Below are 24178 nucleotides of genomic sequence, written 5' to 3' on the forward strand. Positions count from 1 at the left end.
GTGCTATTTTAAAAATAAGGCAACTATATCCAAAGCTTCTCTGATCTATCACAAGTTATATTTGCAAAATATCCCACAGCAATTATCAGGCCATTCTTTATGGACAAAAGTTACAGTTATTGCACTAGATTGATTTTTTTTTCAACACCTCAAATTTATTCTAATTTACCTTTTTTAGGAGAGGACTCAGATTTTGGTAAGTTTTGAACATCTAGTTCTTTAATGTCTTTTCTTGCCACTGAGTAACTGGAAAAAAAAAAAATTTCAGTTATTATTTCTGTATCACAGCAAACCAAACACTTGAATTAGAAAAACAGCTATTTCTAAAATGTTCAATATCTATCATTCCTACTCAAGGTCCTTTCTAACAACTAAATGCACAACTCATTTTTATTGTAGGTCCCAACACAAGATTCAAAACCAGAGTAAGCTTCCAATCATTCTTTGAAATTCAGACACTAAAAGAACCCTTGTAATTAAGCAATTAAGAAAAGTCTGTAAAGCTCCTTTATTTTAAATGTTTAACCTGCACAAATTTGCACAGGTAAAACACTCTACATAAGGTAAAACACATTGAAAGTATTCACATCAATCAAAAGTTCCTACCTAAAACAGCAGAAACAACAAGCCCTGTTTTCAACATGCATTTCTACTAGCACAGAACAACAGTGCAGCCCAATTCAAATACCTACACTGATAAATAGTTGATCTTTATTTTTAAATTATAGCCCTGTTCTCACAGCAAAATACATGGAAGCTGCTCTGTTCTAAAGTTATACTGAATATTCAGTTATTGAATTACTAAAACAGAAATGCTAACCAATCTGCAAGAAAAGCCTTGCAATTCAGTTTTATTAATAAAATATTTTAATATTTTTTCTTCTTTTATTATTTCAGAAAAACTGGATGAAAACCTCAGGAATAGGAGGCCACCATTTTCTGTAGAAAAAGCCATATGACTGTGGGGGGGGAAAGAAAGCAAAACAGCAAGTCTGCATGTTTTTCCAGTAACATTCTACCTTCAGTATATAAAGAACCAGACTTAACCAGAAGACTGATGATACATGTCTACATTAAGAGGCCAAAATTAATTCAGTCTATAATGATTTGAAATCTGTTTCAGTAAACAAGGACTTGTGCCCTACTGAAAATCACAGCTATTAAAAATCCCAAATTGTGCACTTTGAAAGAAAGGGAAAGAGGGGTGGCAGCTGGCCTTGGGAAAGGAAGTTCCTAGTTACAATATGTTGAGACAGATGCATTAGAAGTAAGGATGAAGAGAAATAAATGGAAATAGCTTTAAAAAACAGTCTTCATACTATTTTGAATATATTGCTCCTTAAGTAAGGCACACATCTCCCTCTCTCCCCCTCTTCCTTTTGGGAAGGGGCAGGGAATGGACTAATAGGACCTTTCTTTTTGCAGAAGCTCAGAGTTTGTAAAAATGTTAATTGAATAGTTGCTTTACATTCAGTTTTTAATGTAAAATGTAGCTGGAACACTTTTGAACTTTAAATAGTCATGGACATCTGGGCACCGGGGGTAATGAGTCAAGCCAAACTACTGCAAGAGACACCCTTATAAAGATGTTGTAATTAAGATGTTAAGGGAAAAAATTAGAACCAAAAATCAGACTTCAAAGAACAGGAATCCTTTAAACTGCTAACACCTGTTGGTTGCCTTTTTTTTTTTTTTAAGTTGTTGGGTTTTTAAAATGAAAAAACACCAGAAACTTTACTAATCAATGAACTCTTATCCATACACACAATGTAAAGGTGAACAAGTCCAGAAACAGTTTGAAAAGGACTTTGAGTGATAAACGTGTACAACCAACACTACACAAAATTGTTACCCTTCGTTTTGGAAAACATCGTGTCTTCAGAAGCAACATGGAATTCAGTTTTGCATTTTTCTCCCATATACATCTCAGGAAAGTGAGCTGTTACTTACAACTTGGAATCTGCAAAGGATCGAACTAAACACTGGTCCTTTTTCACTGTCACGTCATCGTTACAGCTGGGAGACACCACCTGAAGGTTTAAACAAAACACTTTTTTTTTAAGCAAAGCAAAAAAAAAAAAGGTGATCTGAAAGAAAAGAAAGACGGACAGCAGAAAAACTGCTGCTTTCCTGTCTCTTCTATGGTAATTTCCAGTTCTGAGAAATGAAACCTACTCCAATTTGTATTACTAAGGCCAACAATGACAGATTTCAAGAAGCAGTTTACCTCAAACTATTGAACTTCACTTGCTAGGTATAAGCTAGAACAGTTTGCCATTTCATTTGTCAACTCGAAACTGATCTACTGGGGTGACACCAGGGGATCCTGTTTATTCATGCTGTTTTTTTTATTTTATTCCTACAAAACCTGTTTAAAGCATCTATTTAAAAAGTCACAGACCCACTTATTTTATACAAGCTTCTGATCAAACAGTGAGGTAAGTAGTAGGGTTGGTTTTTTTAAATGTGGATAATAAGAGGCAGTGTGGAATCCAGCACATCCTTCTACAGCAGTGTCATCTCTAAGTCTAAAAAGGTGATAAAAATGCATTTGCAGCATTTGTATTGCCACAAGCAGAACAAGTTTACATTTTGCTCTACACTATATACAGACAGAAAATGTCAAATTCTGATGAACTTCTGGATCTACCAAGACCTGGTGGAAGCTGTGCTACCCCATTCAGATGAGTCAAAAGCTTTATCCCAAAAATGAAGATAAAACATTCCTGTCTCTCAAGTGGCAGAGAACAGAACAGGCACATGGCCTGCAGTATCTTAATTCCTTAGTTAGAACCACATTAAGTTAAAATCTGCTGCTATTAAAGGGATGTACAACGATCAGAACATGCACAACAAAGCCACATTTCACAATCTAAACTGAGATACATCCAGCCGGATAAGTCAGTGTCAACTTGTTCACCCTACATGACACCACCGTGTTCTTTCAAGGAAGAGAAGACAACTGGCCTGGGTACTTAGTTAAAAATTCATTCTGGATTCATGCAGGAAAGTAAAATGTTAACGCTGGAAGATTGTAACAACTGAGCTCTTTCTAGCTAACCCCAAAGACTCAAAGGACTATGGGATGTACAGTTGAGTAAATAAAATCAGCAAAAAATTAGTGAGCCAAACCTGCCTTCTTAATGCTCAAAATAGTGGGTTTTTTTTAAGCAAACACATCTCTAATGGAAGACAGAAGATGTGCATTCAGCTTGTCTGACAATAGCAAAAAGTTTACTAAAAAAACAACTTTTCATTTGCATCACTAAACTTTTCTGTGTGTAAAAAGGATCTGCAAAGTGTCAGCCTTTACAATATAAGTCAGTTTGTACTTGCCTTTAGCTCAGCAATGGCAATGAACAGCAGTATCCCATATTGACAGTCAGATAAATATAATAACCAAACTCTACCACTAGAGTAACTGGCCACTTACATAAATGCAAGCATGAAAAGAAACTAGTATTTCATCAAATTGAAAGTGTAAGGAAAAAGACAATACAAAAGGATAAAAACTCTGCTGCAATTAAAATTCATACATCTAGTTGTTCTTAAATTGCCTGGGAGTTCAAGTCCTAACGTATCATATTTTTAGAAGACAAACATTGTTACATAGCAATCATTTTATGTGCAGTTTAGAAAGACTTCAGATATAAAACTGTAACTTACACATAAATGTTAGTCTTTGCTCTCTTAACTCTTTATAGACACTGTAGACTATTTTTATTTTTAGCCAACTTGGGCAGCAGAGCTTAGCCTGACTGTATTCACAACTTTGCTGTAAAAGCTGTGAAGTTTGCAAACCCTGCTATCCAGGAAAACCTTGTACAAACAGTGACAAGCCAGGTGACACTCTTGTCTAAAAAGGGATTAGTAGTATAACAATAGAGATGTCAACATCTTAAACTACTTACCAAAGCTGGATACCACTCTGCCTTCTCAGAATTACAAGTCACACTCACAACTTTGCCAAGTAATTCATCATTAAGGCGCCTTTTATCTTCGTCCTCTTCTTCACTACTTTCTTCTTCCTTTTCATCTTCAGTACTAAATTATTAAAACATATATTATCTTAAAGTTTTCATCTGAAGTTAACACTTGAAAGCAAATACAGCTTACAACCAGATCCTTTTTCCTGCTCTACAAAGCTTCAGAAACAAAAATAGAATTTTCAGAGCTGAAATTGCTTGAAATACACTTAAATATTAAGCGCACTTGCTTAGTAACAGGAATTTTGCGGAAATTCTTTCCAAGCAGTAGTATTTTACAAAAGCAGCATGTTGGAATTGGAGGTATGAATCAGGATTTGACTGCACACAAACATGAAACAGAGAGAAATGGTCTCTACCCCAGAAAATGTAAAAGCACCTTTTTTTTCCTACTGTGTGCAGTATAAAGAAGGCTAAAAATCCTACATTTCTTGACATGAGTTCCTGTTACATGAAAGAAGTATGAACATTCTTAAGGCTACTGCAAGGAAAGGACCCATCAATTCCATAATGCTGCTAAGATACAAACATGTCTGCATGGACTGAACTACTTAAGACCACAAGCTGTGTGCACAGCTCACATGGTAGAGCATCCAGACCATCCCAGCTGCAATGATACCACTTCAGTTTTAGAAAAGGACACTAAAGGAAAGGAAATCAAGACAGCACTATCAAAACTCACACAGGAAGAGAAGATCTCCTTCCTCTGTTAGATTTTTTCCCAATGACTGGAGTTCCAAAGTGCTCTGGATTGGTTAGTGGCAGCTGATCAAGTGTCTACATGGAAAAAGAGGGACCAAAATTAATGTGCAATTTCTTCTTATTATAAAAAGCCCCACCTATTTTGTTTTCATTGCATGTCCATCATTGTCTTACCTCACTTTCTGCAAAGTGCCTTTCTCCCTTCAAGCATAATGAAGTTCGTCTCAAGGTCCTTTCATCACCATCATCAAAAACTAGTATGAAGCCAAGAAAACACATTGGCACAAGATGAACAGATCTCTTTCCCAAGCTGACAAAACAAATCTACTGTTTATCTCACAATTCAGAATATGCTCTAACCCATGACTTTCAAGACTTCAATTCAAATCATTCTTTCATTCACAAGTAAAATGAAGCATGGTATTCAAGATCCCGTCCAAGAACAGATAACATTTTCAGATATTCAAGCCAGGACACAGTAAGGCTTTTGGATGCAACAGTCTCAGTCAATTTAGACATCCTTCTTATCAACACCCTGCACATTTCAAACCATAGCTACTGGCTGCGTGCTAGTTACTATTATCTAACCATCTTCGGGTTTTGTTTGGTTCTTAGAATCACAGAATGCCAGGTTGGAAGGGACCTCAAGGATCATCTGGCCCAACCTCTCCAGGTACTACTATAGTTTCTATGAGGTGGTTCAGCACTCTGTCAAGCTGGGACTTCAAACTGTCCAATGCGGGGGAATCCACCACTTCCCTTGGGAGACTATTCCAATGTTTGACTGTCCTCATGGTGAAAAATTTACCTCTTGTGTCCAACTGGAATCTCCCCAGGAACAACTTATGCCCATTCTCCCTTGTCTTTTCTATGTGATTCCTTGTAAACAGGGAGTCTCCACATTTTTGGTAATAACCCTTTAAGTACTGGAACATGGCAATAAGGTCTCCCCAAAGTCTTCTTCTCTCAAGGCTGAACAAAACAGGTTCTCTCTTCTTTGGGATTTTATTTTACCCTATCCATTTATTCCTTACTTACTCCACCTTTTAATCCCCTCTCTTGCTACAAACAACCTCACAAAATGAAAAATGAATGGACATAAAACCAAGGGTGACAGTTTTTGCTACACTAGCAATACTGTGCTACCACCAGAGTGAGAGCACCGTAAACTTGCAACTGTAAGTGTGACCAGTTTATAAAGAATACTTAGTAGACATCCTGTTCTCTTCAGGGAAGTTCCAGCAGTTTCCATCAAGACACAGCTGTGAGGCTGTTGCAAACTTTGCCTGAGAAAGATCTACTCCTTAGTCAGTTTCCATAAAACCTTTACACAAGAACTTCCTTGAAGAGAGGAAAGAAAAGTGACTATTTCCCACACACTGATTCAGATCCCAGCGTCTGAGCCACGTGAACAGGCCCTTTTCAAAGAGCAGAGACCAGGTGGCTGCAGCCTGGCATTCCAGTGAGGGAAAGGTTTATCTCTAGGGGTCAAAGTGCAGAATACTACTCTATAGTTGAACTACTTGAAACATGCTTTGTCCAGTATTGAACTTGGAAAAAGAAAAAGGAAGTTTCAAGAGTGTTACACACATCAGTATCATCATTTTGGCATACTTCTATTAAAAAAAATAATCAATCTCTTGAGCTAGCATCAATATCAAATATATGTGTTTTCTTAGCAAAAACATGGATTGCTTGCAGCAAGAAAAGCAGTTATTTTATTTCTAAATTAATTAAATAGAATGGTCACATTCTCTAGATTAACAGTCATTCTCTAGATTAAAACCACAGACTGCAATAATAACTATATAAAAAGGTCTTCATAAAGATGTAATTAAGCTTGGTAAGCTAAGTTTTAAGGTTCCTCCACCTTCAGAGTAGATACCATTGCAGTATGTTCCACTACAGAATTATTTTAATGGTTTACCCTGTTGTAACACTTGTACACACAAAACAACTAACTTCCCCCAATCTAGTATTTAAGAGCTGCAGATACCTATATGTCTAACTAACTAGAGTAATTAACAATCTTTTCAAAGCTTTTACAATATAAATACCAGTAAGACCCATCAACCCCAGCATCAGGGTGTTACTCCCAAAACTTTCTATTTCAGCTTACAGCTCAAGGAAGCCACCACTGGGACACTTTGCACTAACTGGGAAAACAAAGCTCTTCCCTTCTGCATTACTAATTCAGCACAGGTACCCACTGATCAGATAAGTGCCAATACCAGAGATTTCAAAGTAATTCTGGAGTTCAGAGTTGTCACAGGTTTACATTAATTTAAAATAAATAAATAAATATACATATATCTGTCACCCCACACACAGTCCCAGAGTGGTTGTGGTTGGAAGGGACCTCTGAAGATCATCTAGTCCAACCCCTTTGAAGTTTAAATTTCATCACCCACTCCAAACGTGCTACTCATAAGCTCTGTCTGTGCACTCTGATAACAATATTTCATTGGCATGTTTTTAAGTTTTAGGGTAGTTTGGCTGGTTGGGATTTTAGGGATTTTTAAAAAAATGTTCTGTGCACCCTACAGTGTGTGCCACTTTCCCTCACTCTGAAGAGACTTCAAAGCAGACCATCAAGATCCTTTGCTAAACACACTCAGAACTAAAGTCAAAGCACTCATTTTTTCACAAATAATCATTTTATGGCACCAATGGCTGGAGATTTGCAACAGGTAACTTTATTGAAACAGCAAACAAAATTATTCTTCCCAGTAAAGAATAAAAAATAAAATCATTACAGTTTATCCCCAATTTTGGAAGATCTAACTATTTAATTAAAAGTTGTATAGTAGAGGAAGAAATCAAGCAAGCCATTCATAAACCAGAACAGCTTTCAAAACTAAAGCCAGCTGGCAAAGAGCCTCTGTATCATACCGTAGAGTATAGAAAATGCTCAAAACTTTTACTTCTTAACTTATCTCTCAAACTTTGATTTTTCATGACATACTGCATTTTTTTCATCCCTGAAAGATAAGGTACTTGAAATACTGTGTGCTAAGTAAAATGCACTAGTAAAACACACTACTTAAATTAGGACACATAAGGAAGTTATTACAGTTAAGAACTGTGTGTGCTTTCCTCAATTAAAACAAGCATGCAAGCTAACTTAGAACTTTGAAAATCACATAATTAGATACTCCCAACCAATATGAGACAATTATAGATTGCAAAATGTATTTTTGAAGTGTCAGCTTCATAAATTCCTATTTCACTTCCACAGACAAAAACAACATGGAAGAAAAAAAATCATCAGTGCTGAAGGATTAAGTTTTCTCATTACCTCTCAGACCCAGAGACAATGAAAGCCTGAGAATGCTCTCCAAGCCTGGCAGTTGTGCTTTCAGTCCTATTCCCAGCTTCATACCTGAATGAAGATCAATATACCCCATGCTTGAAAAGCAGCCCTCTTCCCCAAACCTCTTCCTGCCATTTATCTCCCTTTTCTCTGGCTGAAGGTACAAAACTAGCCTGTTCTACAGAAGCTGCTTGTCCCTTGCCACACACGTGGAAAAGGCCACTCTTGTGTTTTCCAAACCTGAAACAGGTGGAATACAAAAAGGAAAACAACAAAAAACCAAACAACAAAGCCCCTTCTAAAACCCCTCACTCACCCTGAGAAGGAAAGCCACTCTTGCCAAAAGGATAGAGCACTTTTTTTTTAATATAAAAGGCAGTTATCACATAACTTCAGAAAGAGGAGATGCACAAATTCTCAGACCTCCTTCCTAAACTGCAGTAGGCCAAGGAACTGGCATAAGTGTTACATGAAAGTGTAGAAAAATATCTCAGTTCAGCAGCCATGTGAGAGAGTCCTGCCTGGGGCAAAGGAAATGCATGGCAGAGTGTAAGAGTGTATAATTCCTTGAAAGTAATCAAGTCCAATATGTTCCATTTTACCTTGGTAATTTTCTTCCAGGACTGAAGCTTTACTCCCCCTCCCCTCTCACTCAGGTTAACAGAAAGGGTAGAGTCAACATACCCACCTCCTGAGAGTCTCATATAAATACTTCATCTTTACACACACAAATGACAAAACTGGAAAATGTTTATCAAGTCAGTGTGTGGTTATTCCTAGAGACATCACCCACTCATTACAGAAAATGTTCTAGGCAATTGCAATAGAATTCTCAATAAAAAACCTAAGCAATACTATATAGAAGGAAATACTATAGCATAAAAAGACTTTTCATTTTTAAAATTATTAATAAGAAAGTGAGTTATTATTTAATTTCCTGTCTTGATGGGGACTGGTAGGGGCACAGGTAGAAGGATCACAAAACAGAAGGACCATGAGGGGCAGAAACAGAAGGCATTAAGATTTCTGGCCTTTGAAAGTAATTTCATTGCTTCAAGGATAAACTGAAACTGTCTTTGACCACATAAGAGTTTTTAGATATATAATAAATTGTCTACTCTTTCTACAAGGTTGTGGACTTGTGCAACAGCACCTGCAGCTGACAGCAGAGCTGCACAACTCTCAGCAAAACAACTTCTTTGCAAAACAACATGTGTGACAACAGCATAAAAAGAAAGATTTTCCTTAGCTAAATTAGTGCTCACTTTACAAAAGAAAGGATATCACTATTTTTAATGTAAAAGTCAATTATTTGAATTACTAAAGTGGGGCCAAGTAAGAAGTGTCCCCTGTTAATCAGAATTCATTAAATACTTTGCAATTGTACCTACTTGAAACTTGCTTCTCTTCCAGGGAAAATATTTGTTTGTGCCTCACTGAAAGGCTAATCAGAAACACACATTGATAGTCTCAGCACTTTAAAAATACCTGTCTTTCTTGAACTAGGTAGGCCTTGTGGTTTCCATTTCACTTTGAAGAAAAATCTGCTTCACCAAAGGGCCGTTCCTATTACTGCTACCCTCTGGATGGCTTTTTAATGCCAGTCCTAGGGGCTTTCAGACAACGTCTTCTCAACATATGTATCATATATTAAGGATTTGATAAATGTAAGCAGCAGGGCAGACTGCATGTTTTTTTACTATGTGCCACTTTCATATTATGGTATCAGTCATATCAGAAGAACTTCAAGCTGCTTTTAACAGAAACAAGACTGTTCAACTCTAGTTAAAATGCCCAGTACTAGCAAACAGACAAATTAAAAACTGTTAAATGAATGCTGAATAACTTTGTTAACTACTTAATAATTCCTTAAATAGATTATTGTTACAACTCCAAATTGTCCAACAGTAAAAACTCTAGAGGCTGTATTCCATATGAAAGAAGGTACTGAATAGGATTACGTGTATTACAGACAGAACAAAACAGGAACAGAAAGGAAGACAGGACCCCATACATGTGGTCATCAAAAGATGTGTTTACATTGCCACAATAGTTACCTTACAAGAGGAACTAACAATCCTGTCCTTCCCAAGAAACACATATGAAAAAGCAGAAGCCCTTTAAGTATCATTGCCTAATCTTGCAGTGGGGATGTACACGGTGGAGAAACTGGGCACATCAGTTGACTGCTTCAGTAAATACTTCTGGAAAGAGAATGATACATACTAGCCAGGAACCTACATACTAGTATTTCACAGTCAAGACAACAAAGTAGGAAGGACAGAGAGAAAGGCAACATTTCCACTGGCCTTTCTTCCAAACACGCTGCTTCATGATGAACACTTGACAGAAGGGGGAAAAAAGATGACTAAGCAGCACAACCCGGAGGAACAGTATCTGTTACAATGCTCATTCTAGTCCCAAGAATGGAGCTCAGTATGCTCCATACAGAGCATATTGAGACAGTGAAAATAAAATGAAAATTCTCAGAATTTCATAGAATAATGGAATGCCAGGTTGGAAGGGACCTCAAGGATCATCTGGTCCAGGCTCTCTAGGTACTACTATAGCTTACGTGAGATGTCTCAGCATTTTGCTGCATCCCAACCTTGTCAGTAGTAAGAGGAAAGAAACAGAACTGATTATTTTTTCCTGTCTGTGGGAGTCTAGGCAAGCCAAAGCTATGACAGAAAAAAGAATACCAAAGCTTCCCAATGTGAATCAATGCACCATTTCCCAAAAGTTAGGAAAAAATTATCTTTGAGTACCTCAAAAATACATTAAACAGTGCAACTTTCAACACACTACTGAGGAGCAGATATCTGCCATTCCCTGCCTGTACCAGACCCATATATGCCATTAACAAAAGTAATACTAAGCCTGTCCTGACAAAAATGCCCTCTCAACATCTGTTCTCATTTATTTAAGAAACATTAACAAGTTGACTAATCAAACTCACTTTTAGGAACTGTGAAGAAACATGTCACAAAATACTGCAGGTGTGTTTAACTACCTCTTGTTTATAAATATCCCTAAAATTAAAATAAAATTAAAAAAGGAGAACATAGCAGGACACTAGCAATGACATCCTCACAGTAGTTAGGATATTATTTACACACAGAGCAGTGTTACCAGAACAAGACAGTCCACTACTAGACAAGTCAATAGGGAAAACCCTCAAGGCTGCACCTGCTGGATAATTTCAAATCCAACAAGTTATGTTACTGTTGCTGTCCAAAGGAGGAGAGATTCTATACTGCACAGCAAATATTTTTTTCTCATTCCCCATTCAGAAATTTCTAAATCTCCCAAGACAATGGCAGTATGGACCAAGAAATAAAAACTGCTCCAGTGTCACTATATGCAATTATTTTCAATTGCTTCCTGACCAAGTAGTAATTTGTGAAGTATCAGATATGCTACCTATGAATGCTTTGATGAATGTAGGCAAGTTTTGCAGATTTCTGGTTTTCAGCTGTGGAAATGATATAGAAAGTACCAAGAGTCACGCAGCACTTGTTGAATGACCTTGTAGACAAGGACTGTACTAACTACAGATCCATCACTGTGAGAGGGCTTCAGAGCAGGATACTGCAGCCTATTGTGCTGCTGGAGAGACTATAGAACTCAACTTATTAAAATATAATCATTTTAAAGGAGCTTCATTTCCTCTGCAGAAACGTAGATGAAATATCCCTGCAAACACACAAGTGCAACCTTTGAGTCTATTCACGTAAGACTATCACAAAAACCTACTGTCTGAAACTGCTTTTCCTAAGATGTTACAATAATCTTACACGTGTTACATATAAAGACATTAGAGGAAAAAAAAAAAAATTGTACTTCCTTGCTTTTCTACAGTACTGTTTGCACACAATTTTCTATTTCTTTTACCACTCAGTCCACACTGGTGGATTTATAACCAAAGGTTCTACCCAGTTGATTGTAACAAGCCTGTTAATATATTTTTCCACCATCACATTTGCTTCTCTACCTGCACGTTGCCTAGACACCTGTAAGCACATAATGCAAAGCCATTTTCTTCCCCTTGGATTCTCCAGAAAGCTACCAACAAGCCAACTGCACAGCTTCTATGTGCCAGAGTTGCACTTTGACAAGGGTATGTCCCAAGGAAGGACTCTAGGCAAATACAATGTTTCCTCAAAAAGCATCCAAGCAACATTTTGAAGACAACAAGAAGAAATTGATGGTGGGTCAGGGTGGTACAGAGCACCAACAAAGCGAGGACAAGTGGCTAGCTGCCCTGCTACACATGTGGTTTGGATTCCTGGATGACACACAAACAGTCCAAGGATGAAGTGGTACTTCTGGGATGTAGGACTCAACAGGATGCTGGGAGGAACTGGTCAAACCAGCCACACAAACATGACTAGTGCTTCACACATACTACAAAACATGTGCTGTTCAAGTTATAAAAAGAAAACTCCACAAGCCTCTGGCACGGATGAAATCAACTGACTGTGGTGGCACTGATGGCTTTTATCACCCTTCAGGCAGGAATAAAACATCTTAGAAGCTCAAAAGTTGTAGTGAAGCCAGAACTAAGGCAATTTTTCCTGCTAGCATAGATATCCCCACAAAGTATCAGAAGAGCAAAACTTCTGGTAAAAATAGGAAAATGTTACTATAAATATCTCCTGTTAGCAACCCTGCTCCTGAAAGCCCTAAGACATCACTGTTGGTTCATTTTCTGATAAACATCCTCAGAATTATGAACTGGAATTTTCTAAACCCATGAAAGAGGACAAGAACCTGGTCTCATGACTACATGAGAAGGAAGTCACCACCGTGTGAGGCTCACAGAGCTGTCTTAGAAGTGTTGGGCCATGTTGGTGCACAACCCTGCACTACAGCCAAAAAGGAAAAACTCTGCTGGCTTTGCAGACTCACACAGTGTTGAAAAGAATGAGGAAAAATAAATTTTTTACTGTTTATGTTAAAACACACTGACATTTCAATATAACTCTTAAAAGGAAAAAAACCAGGTCTTACATAAAAGAACCAGATAAAGCCTAAAACTCATAATTCTCAAAAAAAAAAAAAAAAGAAAAAATAGATTCTCACTCCCTTTCATTCTAAACAGCATATCAAGTCCTCCTGTTGACAGCAAGGTCTGCTAGAAACTGCAAACGCCTCTCACTGGTTTGGATTTTTTTCCTCCCTTTTTCCTCACTCATTTCAGAGGAAAAATTACTGAAAGTTAATACATCTTTTCCTTTCCTCTCCTTAGAAAACCTTTCCCACTATCTGATCTAGCACAACACAAGGCTGTAGCAAGAGGCTACAGGCCCATGGCTCAATGTATTTGATCCGGAGTTTTTATTTTTGTTTAAAGTTGCAGATTGGGTTAAATAAAATAAACTTAACAAGATTTAAGCATGCACAGATATTGACATGAGTTTTGTCAAGAGAGAGATGACATTTACATTTTGATGGGGCAATGAAGGCTGTTCTATCAGCAACTCTTTGGAAGCTTCTTCAACTGAAATACTATTTCTTACTTTTATATGGACACTCAATCCCTTCTAGCTGTCTACATAAGTGAAACAAGTGTTTCCTTAAAAAACCTATACATAGGATTTCTGTTTTCTAAAATTCTGATAATGCTTGCAAGATGCAAGAAGGAAAAAATACAACCATGCACTTTGTAAGGTGTGGTCCAGGTTGTGGTTTCTTTTTTTCTTTTTTTTTTTTTAAAGGCACTTCAGACATTATTTCAGTATTTACCTGAAACATTTAACAAGTTAACAGAGGATCAGGTGGGTGGTAAACTAAGCCAGCCATCATTCAAACCTGGCTCAGCTGAAAGCAGATCTGACAGACCATTCTAATGCTATGCAATTATCACCCAGCAATATAGTCAGCACTTCAAAAGCATCCATGCCACACTTGAAAATTTGTAAATTAAGTAAGTTCATTCTAAATAATTGCATTTTAAAGATTAAAACCTCCAACTGAGCCATTTGTTACCCAAAGAACCCCAACCACTACTACTGTCATCACACTTTATATTCAATTGAGCAGAAGAGAGGGCTGACTTGTGCAGTGGCATTTTCCAGACACTGCTAAACTTCCACTCCAAACAGTCTTTGTTTTCTCAGCCATTTATAATGAAAAGCTGAATTTCAAAGGGAATTTCTAAAGTATTTCCAAATCACAGCTGAAAATTTCAATACAACTAAATGGTTAGAGTAACATTATTATTGGATGCAAGAGGTAAATTTTTCACCGTCAGGACAATCAAACATTGGAATAGTCTCCCAAGGGAAGTGGTAGATTCCCCCCATGGGACAGTTTCATGTCTCAGCTTGACAGGGTGCTGAGCCATCTCATATCAACTGTAGTAGTACCTAGAAAGGTTAGACCCTTGAGGTCCCATCCAACCTGGCATTCTGTGATTCTATGATTATTTTAAAATAGGTGAAAAAGGTGATTCCATGGCAGCTACAATATAAATAAATCTTTATCTATTTTGGGTGCATGAACACCACACAAGAAGACAGGAGATACTGCAAACATAGACTAACTGGTCATCATTGTTGTTCTTTCATTATGTTGGTGGCAAAGTAGCCCACTACAGCCAACTCAACACAGCATTTCTACTGGTTTGCCTTACTGAACAAAGGGTAGCTGTTCCAGTTGACTTTTCTTCTCCTTTAGATACCTATCTGAAACAGAGAACCTGATTTGCAAAAGTGAACATGATTCCTTCTCACCAGGCACAAATGCAGTTTGTTTTGGTGGATTTTTTGGATATTTGTACTTAATACTTAGAGTCTGTCTGTATATATTACTGGTTTCCCTATCCATATGAATCTGCTTCAGGTCACTGAGAAAGAGGTGCTACATTACACAGAAAACAAATAGCACAGGAAAAACACATACTACTGAAACACAAGCTTTCCCTTGTGCTTTCCATCTCAAGCCTGACCACAGTCAGGAAGACTTTCTAGAAACCTGCAGGCTGTTTAATCCACTTCCCTCTCAACTCTTTATCTTTGAATGAATCAATCACTAAGACTGCCAAGTAGTACAGCCCGTCAACTACTAAAAAAGAACCAGTTCAACTCTGTTTTCTTCACAACAACATAAACACACACCTAATTCTATCCAACACTTTGTAGAAAGACACAATGAAAGCAGCAGGTAAAAGGAAAGTTATTTTTCACACCTCAAAGTTTCTGTACTCAACCTAGAACACTTCTCCTATTTTAGAAGTAAATAACCATTCATTTAAGACACAAACTTCACACTCTGCTTACTTTGGTCAATGTTACTTGTGCTTTCAACACCAATAAGCCACATACGACGCTCACAAAAACATTAATAAGATCTAAACACAATTCCAGCGTGTTACAATTTTACTTTCAGAGTCACAGGTATATTTACCCTACATACCATAATATACTACTGACTGCTAACTTACCATGACATTACTTAAATCCCACACTCCAACCCCAGCTCCAAATATCTACAAAATCTTAGCAGACTTAATATCTTCGCATATGGAAAACCTACAAGTTTATTTTCCCTATTCTGCCTGTTAAAAAATATTTTTAGGGTTAGAAAATGAGAGTAATAAATTAATCCATTGGTTCAAGTTCCTGAGGAATTGCACTTTAATAAAAGTATAATATAAAAATCATGACATGCAGGATTTCTCTCTTACATTATTGGAGAGAGTTCAACAACTTGTTAAATCTAAACAACAATCACCTAATACAGGGAAGAGCATGTATTCCCCATCCAAATTACCAGCAAGCAAAGATTTTTGGTAGAAGTGTATTGCTCAGAAGGAAAAAAGCAAAACAAAAATAAAAAGCAGAGAAAACTCACACCCAAAAAGGGGATTTAAAGTTCACCTGGCAATTGTAAGAAGACAAGTATGTTTGTTTTACCAATTAATAGTTTAAAGCCTTTTTAGATCACAGAAGCAGGAATATGTAGTTGCTTTATTGATGTAAATCTTCTGGTCCAAATTCAAACAGAATTAGCTAAAAATGATACTTTAAAATAAGTGTTTTAAAATGGAAATGCTAATTCATAAACAATGAAGTTAGTGCAAGATTGTGTTTCTTGTCTCTTCTGTATCAGATTGGTGAACCTCTAAGTCAATATAAAAGTTGAAGTGTTCTTCACTGACTATGTTCCCATCAGATTTTAGATCTTCTGCACTCCAAAATAATCCCTCCTTTCCTCCCTGACCTGACACACACTACAATTGTACAGCTACATCTACAATTTCCCAGCAAGGTTACAGACTTGAAGAAAAAATGCAAAGACCAGCTGAGCTTTGTCAACTGGCTTATATTTAAAGCACGCAGTAACAATAACGATAATGAAGAACCCTTCCAAATGATCTGTGGTGAGAGTCCTATCCTGATCTGACCCAAGAGTACACAACCTCACCTACTGCAATGGACACAAAAAAGGGGTTAATAAATCAAAAAGGTTGACACTTCCTATGATAGAGGTCTCTTGAACAGAGTACAAAAGAATATGAAGCAAAACTGAGTGCATTTGGCATACAAGGCAGCTACTAAGGAACAGTTTAAATCTACAATATACTAATCTCAAAAGCAATGCTGAGGAGTAACAGGTATAGGACAAACAAGAGGAGCATGCTCCCTCCATGCTGCTACTACTGAACAGAACACTCCACTCTGTAAGAAAGTTGTGCAAGAAGGACAGGTGCTTGCAAAGCTCTATGATTTAAATACTGTGCTTTTTTTATTTGCTTCTCTTGTACTACCTTAACGTTGCTGAGTTTTGTCATTCTACTGTTCAAGCTGTTTCAGAAAAAGTCTGAAGACCAGAATGAGTAATTCTAATTTTTTTCTTGTGTACAAGGTTACATGCACTCAATGAATGTTTGCATTTCAGCCATTGGTTACATGCCACAGAAGTGCAATTACAAGGCTTATGTCTTAAAATCTGCAAAAATGACTCTGAATTCCAGTAAGTGAAGCTGACATCAGCATATATACATTGTGCCAAATAAAACTTGATTGTTCAGCCCTGCAATTCCCTTTGTAACAGCCCCCCTGAACATCAAATAATTATTATCCTATTTTAAACAAAAAAGGAAATAAGACCTGGAAGATTTGAAAAAGTCCCCTCCAAAATCTACCTCAGATCTTACAAGACAAGACATAACTACTTAAATTATTACCTATAATTAGAAATACATTGTTCAAAGATTACAGCCTGTGAATGAAAGCATGTGGCTACTCACCTACAGTATACCAACTAGCATCTGTCAGCTTGCTGATAACAGCTTCTTGAAAGGAACCATCAGGCATTTTGGTTTCAACCATTGCACCAACCTGCAAAAAGGAGCATCCCAAGGTTACATGTAAACCCAAACACACATCATGGAGAAAAACACAGGCAGACATCAATTCCTTAAGCAAGGTAGATTTTATTTTTTCTTTAAAGACTCAGTTTTAGCTAGAAGTTACTTCATAAAACTTAGTTACTTGGCTGGCATGAACAAAAGCCCTTGAACATGAAGGCTGAACTGCAAGGAGACAATAAAGCAGCAAGCAACAAAAACCATCTAACATCAGCATGGCTTACATCATCACAAGAAATAATAGAGGCCTAATTGGAAATAAATATTCAAATATTCAAAGTAATTGCTACATTGTTATTGATAGGCATGCAATCACTACTATTTCTTGCAACTCAAACATTGTTATACTCTCAGCTAGATCAGCATTTCAGTAGCAGCCTACACCATGCACTGGTGTTCTTGCAGTAACTACAGTGAAAAGACACACACCAAGAAATACCATCTCCAAAGAGCTCTATTTGCACTCAGTGTTTTATAATGCAGCTATGTATTTTAGTAGACAACTGTTACATATCATAAAAACATTAATCAACACATTTTTATACAAAATACATCAACTACTTCAAAATACAGCTAAAGCAGTCATAGTTACCATCATTTAAAGGGCTTGAACTTTGCTTCATAATTAAGTTCTCAATTACTTACAGAAAGTTTCAAAGTTTCATGACTTATAAATTTCACATCTGATAAGATACAAAAATTACTATGCACGGAAACCAATTTGATATAATGAGCCTCCTTCTGTTGATTTAAATCTAGGTACACACCTAAACAGCATCAAAATTTACAACTTTACACATCAATTATGTGGTTACCAAAAAAAAGGCATGCAATATACATACTCTTAGAGGTCCTTTCACTTGGTCATCTTGCACTAACTGAGTTGAGTTATCCCCCTTCAGGACAACCTGAAAGATATTAATGAACTTTTAAATACATATTTTATTTTTAATAGCATGCAAAAAGCACATGAAATGGTACTAATAATTATTATTTGGGAAATAAGATCTTTATCAAGCAAATGAACTCAAGCATTATTGAAAACAGAACACTTGACACAGAAGATTTTAGTGACAGGAAGGCCCAGGTATCACACTTAATATTTCATCTGAAACATCATAATTAAAGAACAGGGCAAATCAAACAGGAGCCCATTCCAAGGCAAAGGAAACAAGTTTTGATGCAAGTCTGGATATTGATACAATGCAAGGCATACCTAGAATTTGGCTTCCAGATCAGAAGACTGAGCAGGCTTTTTCTCTCTCTCTACTCCAACTGTAGCACTTTATTGACAACACATTGAGTACTAAACTACAGTCAAAGTTAAAAGCTCTCTTTATTAATGAAGTATAAAACATTCACTGAACTGACTACAATGCCACCATTCCTGCTACCTTGTGCACAAGAAAGTTTTTATGGTAAAGATGTGAATCACTTCAAGTGTAATGAGAATAAGGATCAGTCACTGTGTACATAAACCATGCTTCTCCCTTTAAAATACTACTTTTTTGAAGGCAACACTGATGAAACAGTCATCATTGCAAGCCTATGTAATCTGCATCCCCGAGGTTGCAGAGACTCAGTTTAGAAACATAAAAAGATTAATATTTAGATGTCAACACTGTGAACTGATTCAGTGTCATTTGTTACAGCAAACACACCTATGGCGTTTTAGTTTCAAAAAAATAAATAATCAAAAATTCCTATTTTGTTTCAGGAATCAAAAGTTGCAGGAGTTTCCTTTCCATCTGTAAAGATGTACAGTTTTCTGGCTTCCCCAGTTACTCCACAACCACAGTCTACACACTGTAGCTGTATTTACACGTACAACATGAATGGCATGCTAAAATGCTGTTGGTATTAACATGCATTCAGGTTTATGCAATTTGTATTTAAAATTTTATATTGGCATTGGTATGAATATGGGTTGTCCTGCTACTCAGGAAAAATCTACAGGACTTTCTGGACTCTCTGCACTCCCGGCGAGCGTGTCGGGGTGTGCCTAGATGCTCTTAATTACAAGATCAGGCTTAGCTTGTTAAAACTTCAATTGTTATAATTGAGATACAGTGATAGGAACTTCAAGCAAGGCACAGCAGCCTCATATACTTCCAAATCTTATCATGGAGTAATAAAGTATTTAATTCTAAATGAGAAAAAGAAACCTACATCTATGAACAGTCTGATTAGCAAAGAGACAAGACATAAACTTGGGGACACCAGACCAGGGAGAGCAGCTTCCTGTCCAGCTTCTCATTAACACAGATTTCAAAGTACATCATAGATTTCTATATGGACTCATCAAAAACACAGGAAAAGACTTCAATATCTAAATTTTGTTGTTTTTTTTTTTATATTAATGAAAAGCACTCTGATAAAGTGACACAAACTATATATGCAACTGAAGAGGCCGACAGCTTGTTCTACTTCATCTAAGCATTAAAGCACATGAAAAGTTAGATGTGTAGTTATGAAAAGAAGCTTTCAGTTTTATTTTTAGGGGGGTTGGGGTAATTAACACCTTATTTACATATCCTGGACAGTGAACAAGAAAGTAGTAGAAAGATTTTGAGAAACCAAGCAAGAGAACAATTTTTATATTTATCTTTAGTCCTTCACTTTGATTTAACTAAGTTTTATTCTTGTTTTCCTATAGGAGCATTTACAACATTTACTACAACACCAAAATTATGACTTCTTTTGGTTGTTTTGGCCTAAGACCTACAAATGTGAATTAATTTTACATGCCAGTACCATGTGTGTGTAAAAACTCAGCTACAGCTAGAGCAGGCTGTTTTAGAAGCAGCAGTAAGATGCTCAAAACTTAAAAAATGTTACCTGGGACATTTCTAAAACCTGATAGAAGAAACTAATTATTGCCATCTTTTTTAGCTGTTATCTTGAATTTATTTTGGCATTGCCTCTCAGTTTTCAAGCTACAGTACTGAGAATGTAAGTTGGAATTAAATGGAACTTTTGCTTCTGAAGAGGTTGCTCTTATTCCTCATGCAAAACCATAACCCTCTATTTGTGAAATCAAACCTGATTGCTGTGAAGCTGATGCATTCACAGAAGACAACTGTGATCAGAAAAGAAGGAGCAAGAACAGGTAATTTAAAAGCTCATCCTGGTTCCAGCATCCTCCAAATAAAATAAACAACCACCACCCCCAAAAGAGAACACAAACAAAACCCACCCCAAAACAAACACTCAAATAGGAGAAACAATACTAAAATATTCTTTAAAAGTCAGAGAGTGGGGTGGTAACACTTGCTGATCTTCAGGGCTAGGATGCCCTCCAACAGTCCTTTCAACACCATGCTTTAAGAAAATCAGCACCAAGCACAGCACACTACCTTGACTTTCACAAGCCTCTTCACTGTCTTAATCTTTGCCTCACAGAAGGCACCACGGTACTTGGCACTGACATCAGTTCCCACTGTCAGGTAGGCAGGCTCATCTGCTGCCTGTGAAGAAAGGAAAAAGAAGAATGAAGTTTACTTATCCCTGATCATTTCTACAGCCTGCACTGTTATATATTTATATTTTACATCTGAACTTTTGGACCTCTTTGCTCTGAAGTGATAAATTCCTGCACTTGGAATTGCAATCAGGCTGTTCTTTAAAAGTAAAAAAAAAAAAACCAAAACAAAACAACCAAAAACCCCAACAAACAACTTACAGGAAGTTTTGTTTTACCAGTGATGTTGACTTGCCCCCCCTCACCACCCAATTCTGTCTGGCTAATTACTCTTCCAGAGGCATTATTAAGGCTATTGAGCTGATACTTGGAACATCTCCACACAGAAAGGGTAATAACCTATAGGAATGACTCCTAATTCAAATCATTCCTGTATGTCACACAAAAGGGAAGTATTTTGACTGCAAAAAGGCAGCATAAAAGACAATTGTACTTTTTTCAGCTATAAGCAATCCAATGACACACATTATTTTGAACACTTGAGATTGCCATCATCCAAATACTTACAAATAAGTATGTGGCATTCTATATATAGGATTATTTTTTTTTTCCTGATGACTAAAAAGACCTCTAGAGAAATTTGTTGTAATCTTTCAAACAGCTGTTAACTGGCATTTTTCTTTCCTGAAATGCCTTTATCAAAGCCTAATTGCTTACACATTTTAAGAGAAAGAAATATTTCTCATCATGCCTCCCTTAATCTGGACTTTATCACTCAACATTTCACTTTATTGTGCTCGTAGCAACTGATAAACAAGGACAAAATTACCATGCTGAAAAAAAAAAAATGCCTATCCGGACAGGAAATCAGCACAGAATATTAAATAACCAGCTTGCTGTTATTATGTTCTCTAAATTGTTACGTCTTCAACTCTGAATGTAAGAATAAAAGTTTCTCTCTCTCTCTCTTTTGTAAATTATACTGCAGTTGTTAAAGCCTTTGTACTGGAAAAAAAAAAAAAACACAACAAAACAAAACAACCCGGCAGCAGCTAAGGCGGGACAAAACCTGTGGTTTTGCAAACTTGCAATAGCAGCTGCTGATACAGGAAGCATTTAAAGACAGCAGCCCGAGAGGACAACAACTCCCAGACGAGGTGAATTTCCAGGCTGCTCCCGCAAAGGCGGCCAGAGAGCTCAGCTCCCCCCCCGCACCTCGGCTGGGGAGCAGGATTCCCAAAGCCCGCACCGAAAGCCCGGCAGCCTGGTCCTGCTGCTGCCTCAGCCCCGGAGGGGCGACGGAAAATGAAACCGCCCGAGCAAAGCAGCGAGGAGGGGAAGAGGAGCCCGCTCGCCGCGGCGGGGCTACCCACCTTCATCTTCAAAGGTTACGTGAGGGATTCCAGCTCCGAGACTTCTCCGCCGCGAGCAGACGGGAAAACACTGCAAAACAAGAGGGGGGGGAGGGAGGGAAAGAGGGAGGGAGGGCGGTGAAGGCGGCCCCGGGAACGGCGGGTTCCCCCGGGGAGGAGCGGCCGGGCCGGGAGGGGAGCGGGGCCGCTTCCCGCCCCGCGGCCCCTCGGTGTGTCACGTCGCCATTGCTCCCGCTCCCCGCCTCAGGGCGGAGGGGCCCGGGGAGCGCGTCGGGGCCGGCAGGAGAGAAACCCTCGGCCCCGGACCGGGCAGCTCCTCGCCACAGGGGCCGAGGGACCCGCCGCCGCCTCCTCCTCCCCGGCCCTCGCAACTTTCCGCGGCCCCGCGGAGGGACGCGCCGAGCCGCCCCTCCTCCCCGCCCCCCTCACCCGCCGGCCGGGCGGGCTCTCCCGGCTCCCGCCCCTGGACACCCGCCGGGATCGCCGCGGCCGGGCGGGCCGGGAGCGGCTGACGGGGCTTGCGGATGCAGGGCAGCCGGGCCGCCCGGCGCTCGCCGACCCGCGCCGGGGAGGGCGAGGGGGCAGGGGCGAGGCTGCTGTGAGGGGGGCACGGGGCGGAGCCGGGCGGGGAAGGGAGTCCCCGCGACGGGAGAGAAGGGGAAGGGGGTGGGGAGGGGAAGCTCCCCGGGGCCCCCGGCGGAGTTACGGCTGCCGCCTTCATCTTCTCCTACCTGCAAACTCCCGGCCGAGTGGGCAGCCCCGCGCAGCCCGGCCCCGCAGCCTCCTCCTCCTCTTCCTCCGCCCGCTCCTCCTCCTCCTCCTCCCCCGAGACGACGGGACCCCGCGAGCGGCGGCTGCTGGCGCTGCCGAGCGCGGCCCCGCTCCGCCCCCCCCCCCCCCCGCCCGGGCTGGCCGCGCAGCCCCCGCCCAATCACCAGCGGCGCGGCAGGGCCCGCCCCGCCCCGCTCCCATTGGCCGCCGCCTCACGCCCCGGAGGCTTTTACCCCGCTCGGATTGGCCGCCGCGGACAGCACCCCCATTGGGCGCAGGGCGAAGGGCGAGCGCTATTGGTCAGCGCTCGAAGACGGGTTGAGGCACGGAGACTTTTGATTGGCCCCACGCCGCGGCGCGCCAGGCGATTGGTGGAGGTTGAAGTGAAGTCAGCATTCCCCCCTCCCCTCCCCGCCCCCCCCCCCCGCGGCTGATTGGTGGGGGCTGGATCCGGATGTGGCTCCCGGCGAGGCGATTGGCCGCGGCGGGGAGGCAGGAAGAGGAACGGCGCGATGTGATTGGTGCGGAGCGTCTCCTGGAGACGCGGCGGGGCGGGGACGGTGCCGTCGTCCTCCTGCGGCGCCGGCCGCCCGGGGCGCATGCGCGGCAGTCAGGCTGCCGGCGCCATTTTGTGTGCGGCGCTTTCCCATCTTAGGCCGCGGGAGGGAGGCGGGGGGGGCGGCGGGAGGGGCCGGCGCCGCTGCCGGGGGGGGCGGGGGAGCCGCGGGGCCGCCCAGCGGCGACGGTGCTCGGCGGGGGAGCCTCCTCCCGCGCTGCCGAGAGGCCCCGGCTCGTCCCTTCCCCGCGGCCTGGCCCCGCGCTGGATGGCTGCTGCTGCTGGTCGGCGACGGCGCGGGAGCGGGCCCGGCGGTGACGCGGCGGCACCGGGAGGCGCGGCAGGAGCGGGAGGTGCGGGATCGGCCGGCGCTGCTGCTCGCCTGGCAGAGCCCTCCCGGAGCCCGGCGGCGGTGCCGAGGCCGCCGCTGCCCCGCGCCCCAGCAGGGACACCGCCGGGGCTGCAGGTAGGGGTGCAGGTAGAGGTGCAGGCAGGGCTGCAGGCAGGGCTGCAGGCAGGGGCTGCAAGTAGGGGCTGCAAGTAGGGGCTGCAGGTAGGGGCTGCAGGTAGGGCTGCAGGTAGAGGTGCAGGCAGGGCTGCAGGCAGGGGCTGCAGGTAGGGCTGCAGGCAGGGGCTGCAGGCAGGGGCTGCAGGTAGAGGTGCAGGCAGGGGTGCAGGCA

At 40.5% G+C, this 24178-nt stretch overlaps 1 protein-coding gene across 5 annotated transcripts in view; it reads right to left on the reverse strand.

Annotated features, from left to right (window-relative positions):
- Positions 1-22992, reverse strand: part of ARID4A (AT-rich interaction domain 4A) — a 50017-nt gene extending 27025 nt beyond the window's left edge. The window contains exons 1-10 of one of the 5 annotated variants that reach the window (XM_051622649.1): positions 22903-22992; positions 22172-22241; positions 20734-20844; positions 18220-18285; positions 17258-17348; positions 4863-4942; positions 4669-4763; positions 3912-4044; positions 1951-2030; positions 170-246 (exon numbers count right to left, since the gene is read on the reverse strand). In XM_051622649.1, the coding sequence (XP_051478609.1) occupies positions 170-246; positions 1951-2030; positions 3912-4044; positions 4669-4763; positions 4863-4942; positions 17258-17348; positions 18220-18285; positions 20734-20844; positions 22172-22177 (739 nt within the window). In that variant the 5' untranslated portion in view covers positions 22178-22241; positions 22903-22992. Of the gene's footprint in view, positions 1-169; positions 247-1950; positions 2031-3911; positions 4045-4668; positions 4764-4862; positions 4943-17257; positions 17349-18219; positions 18286-20733; positions 20845-22171; positions 22649-22902 lie in introns of those variants that run through there. The other 4 variants (XM_051622652.1, XM_051622648.1, XM_051622651.1 and 1 more) reach the window with 4 other exon arrangements.
- Positions 22993-24178: the final 1186 nt, after the last annotated feature.

The sequence above is a fragment of the Apus apus genome, chromosome 5, assembly GCF_020740795.1.
Source record: "Apus apus isolate bApuApu2 chromosome 5, bApuApu2.pri.cur, whole genome shotgun sequence".
Lineage (NCBI taxonomy): Eukaryota > Metazoa > Chordata > Aves > Apodiformes > Apodidae > Apus > Apus apus.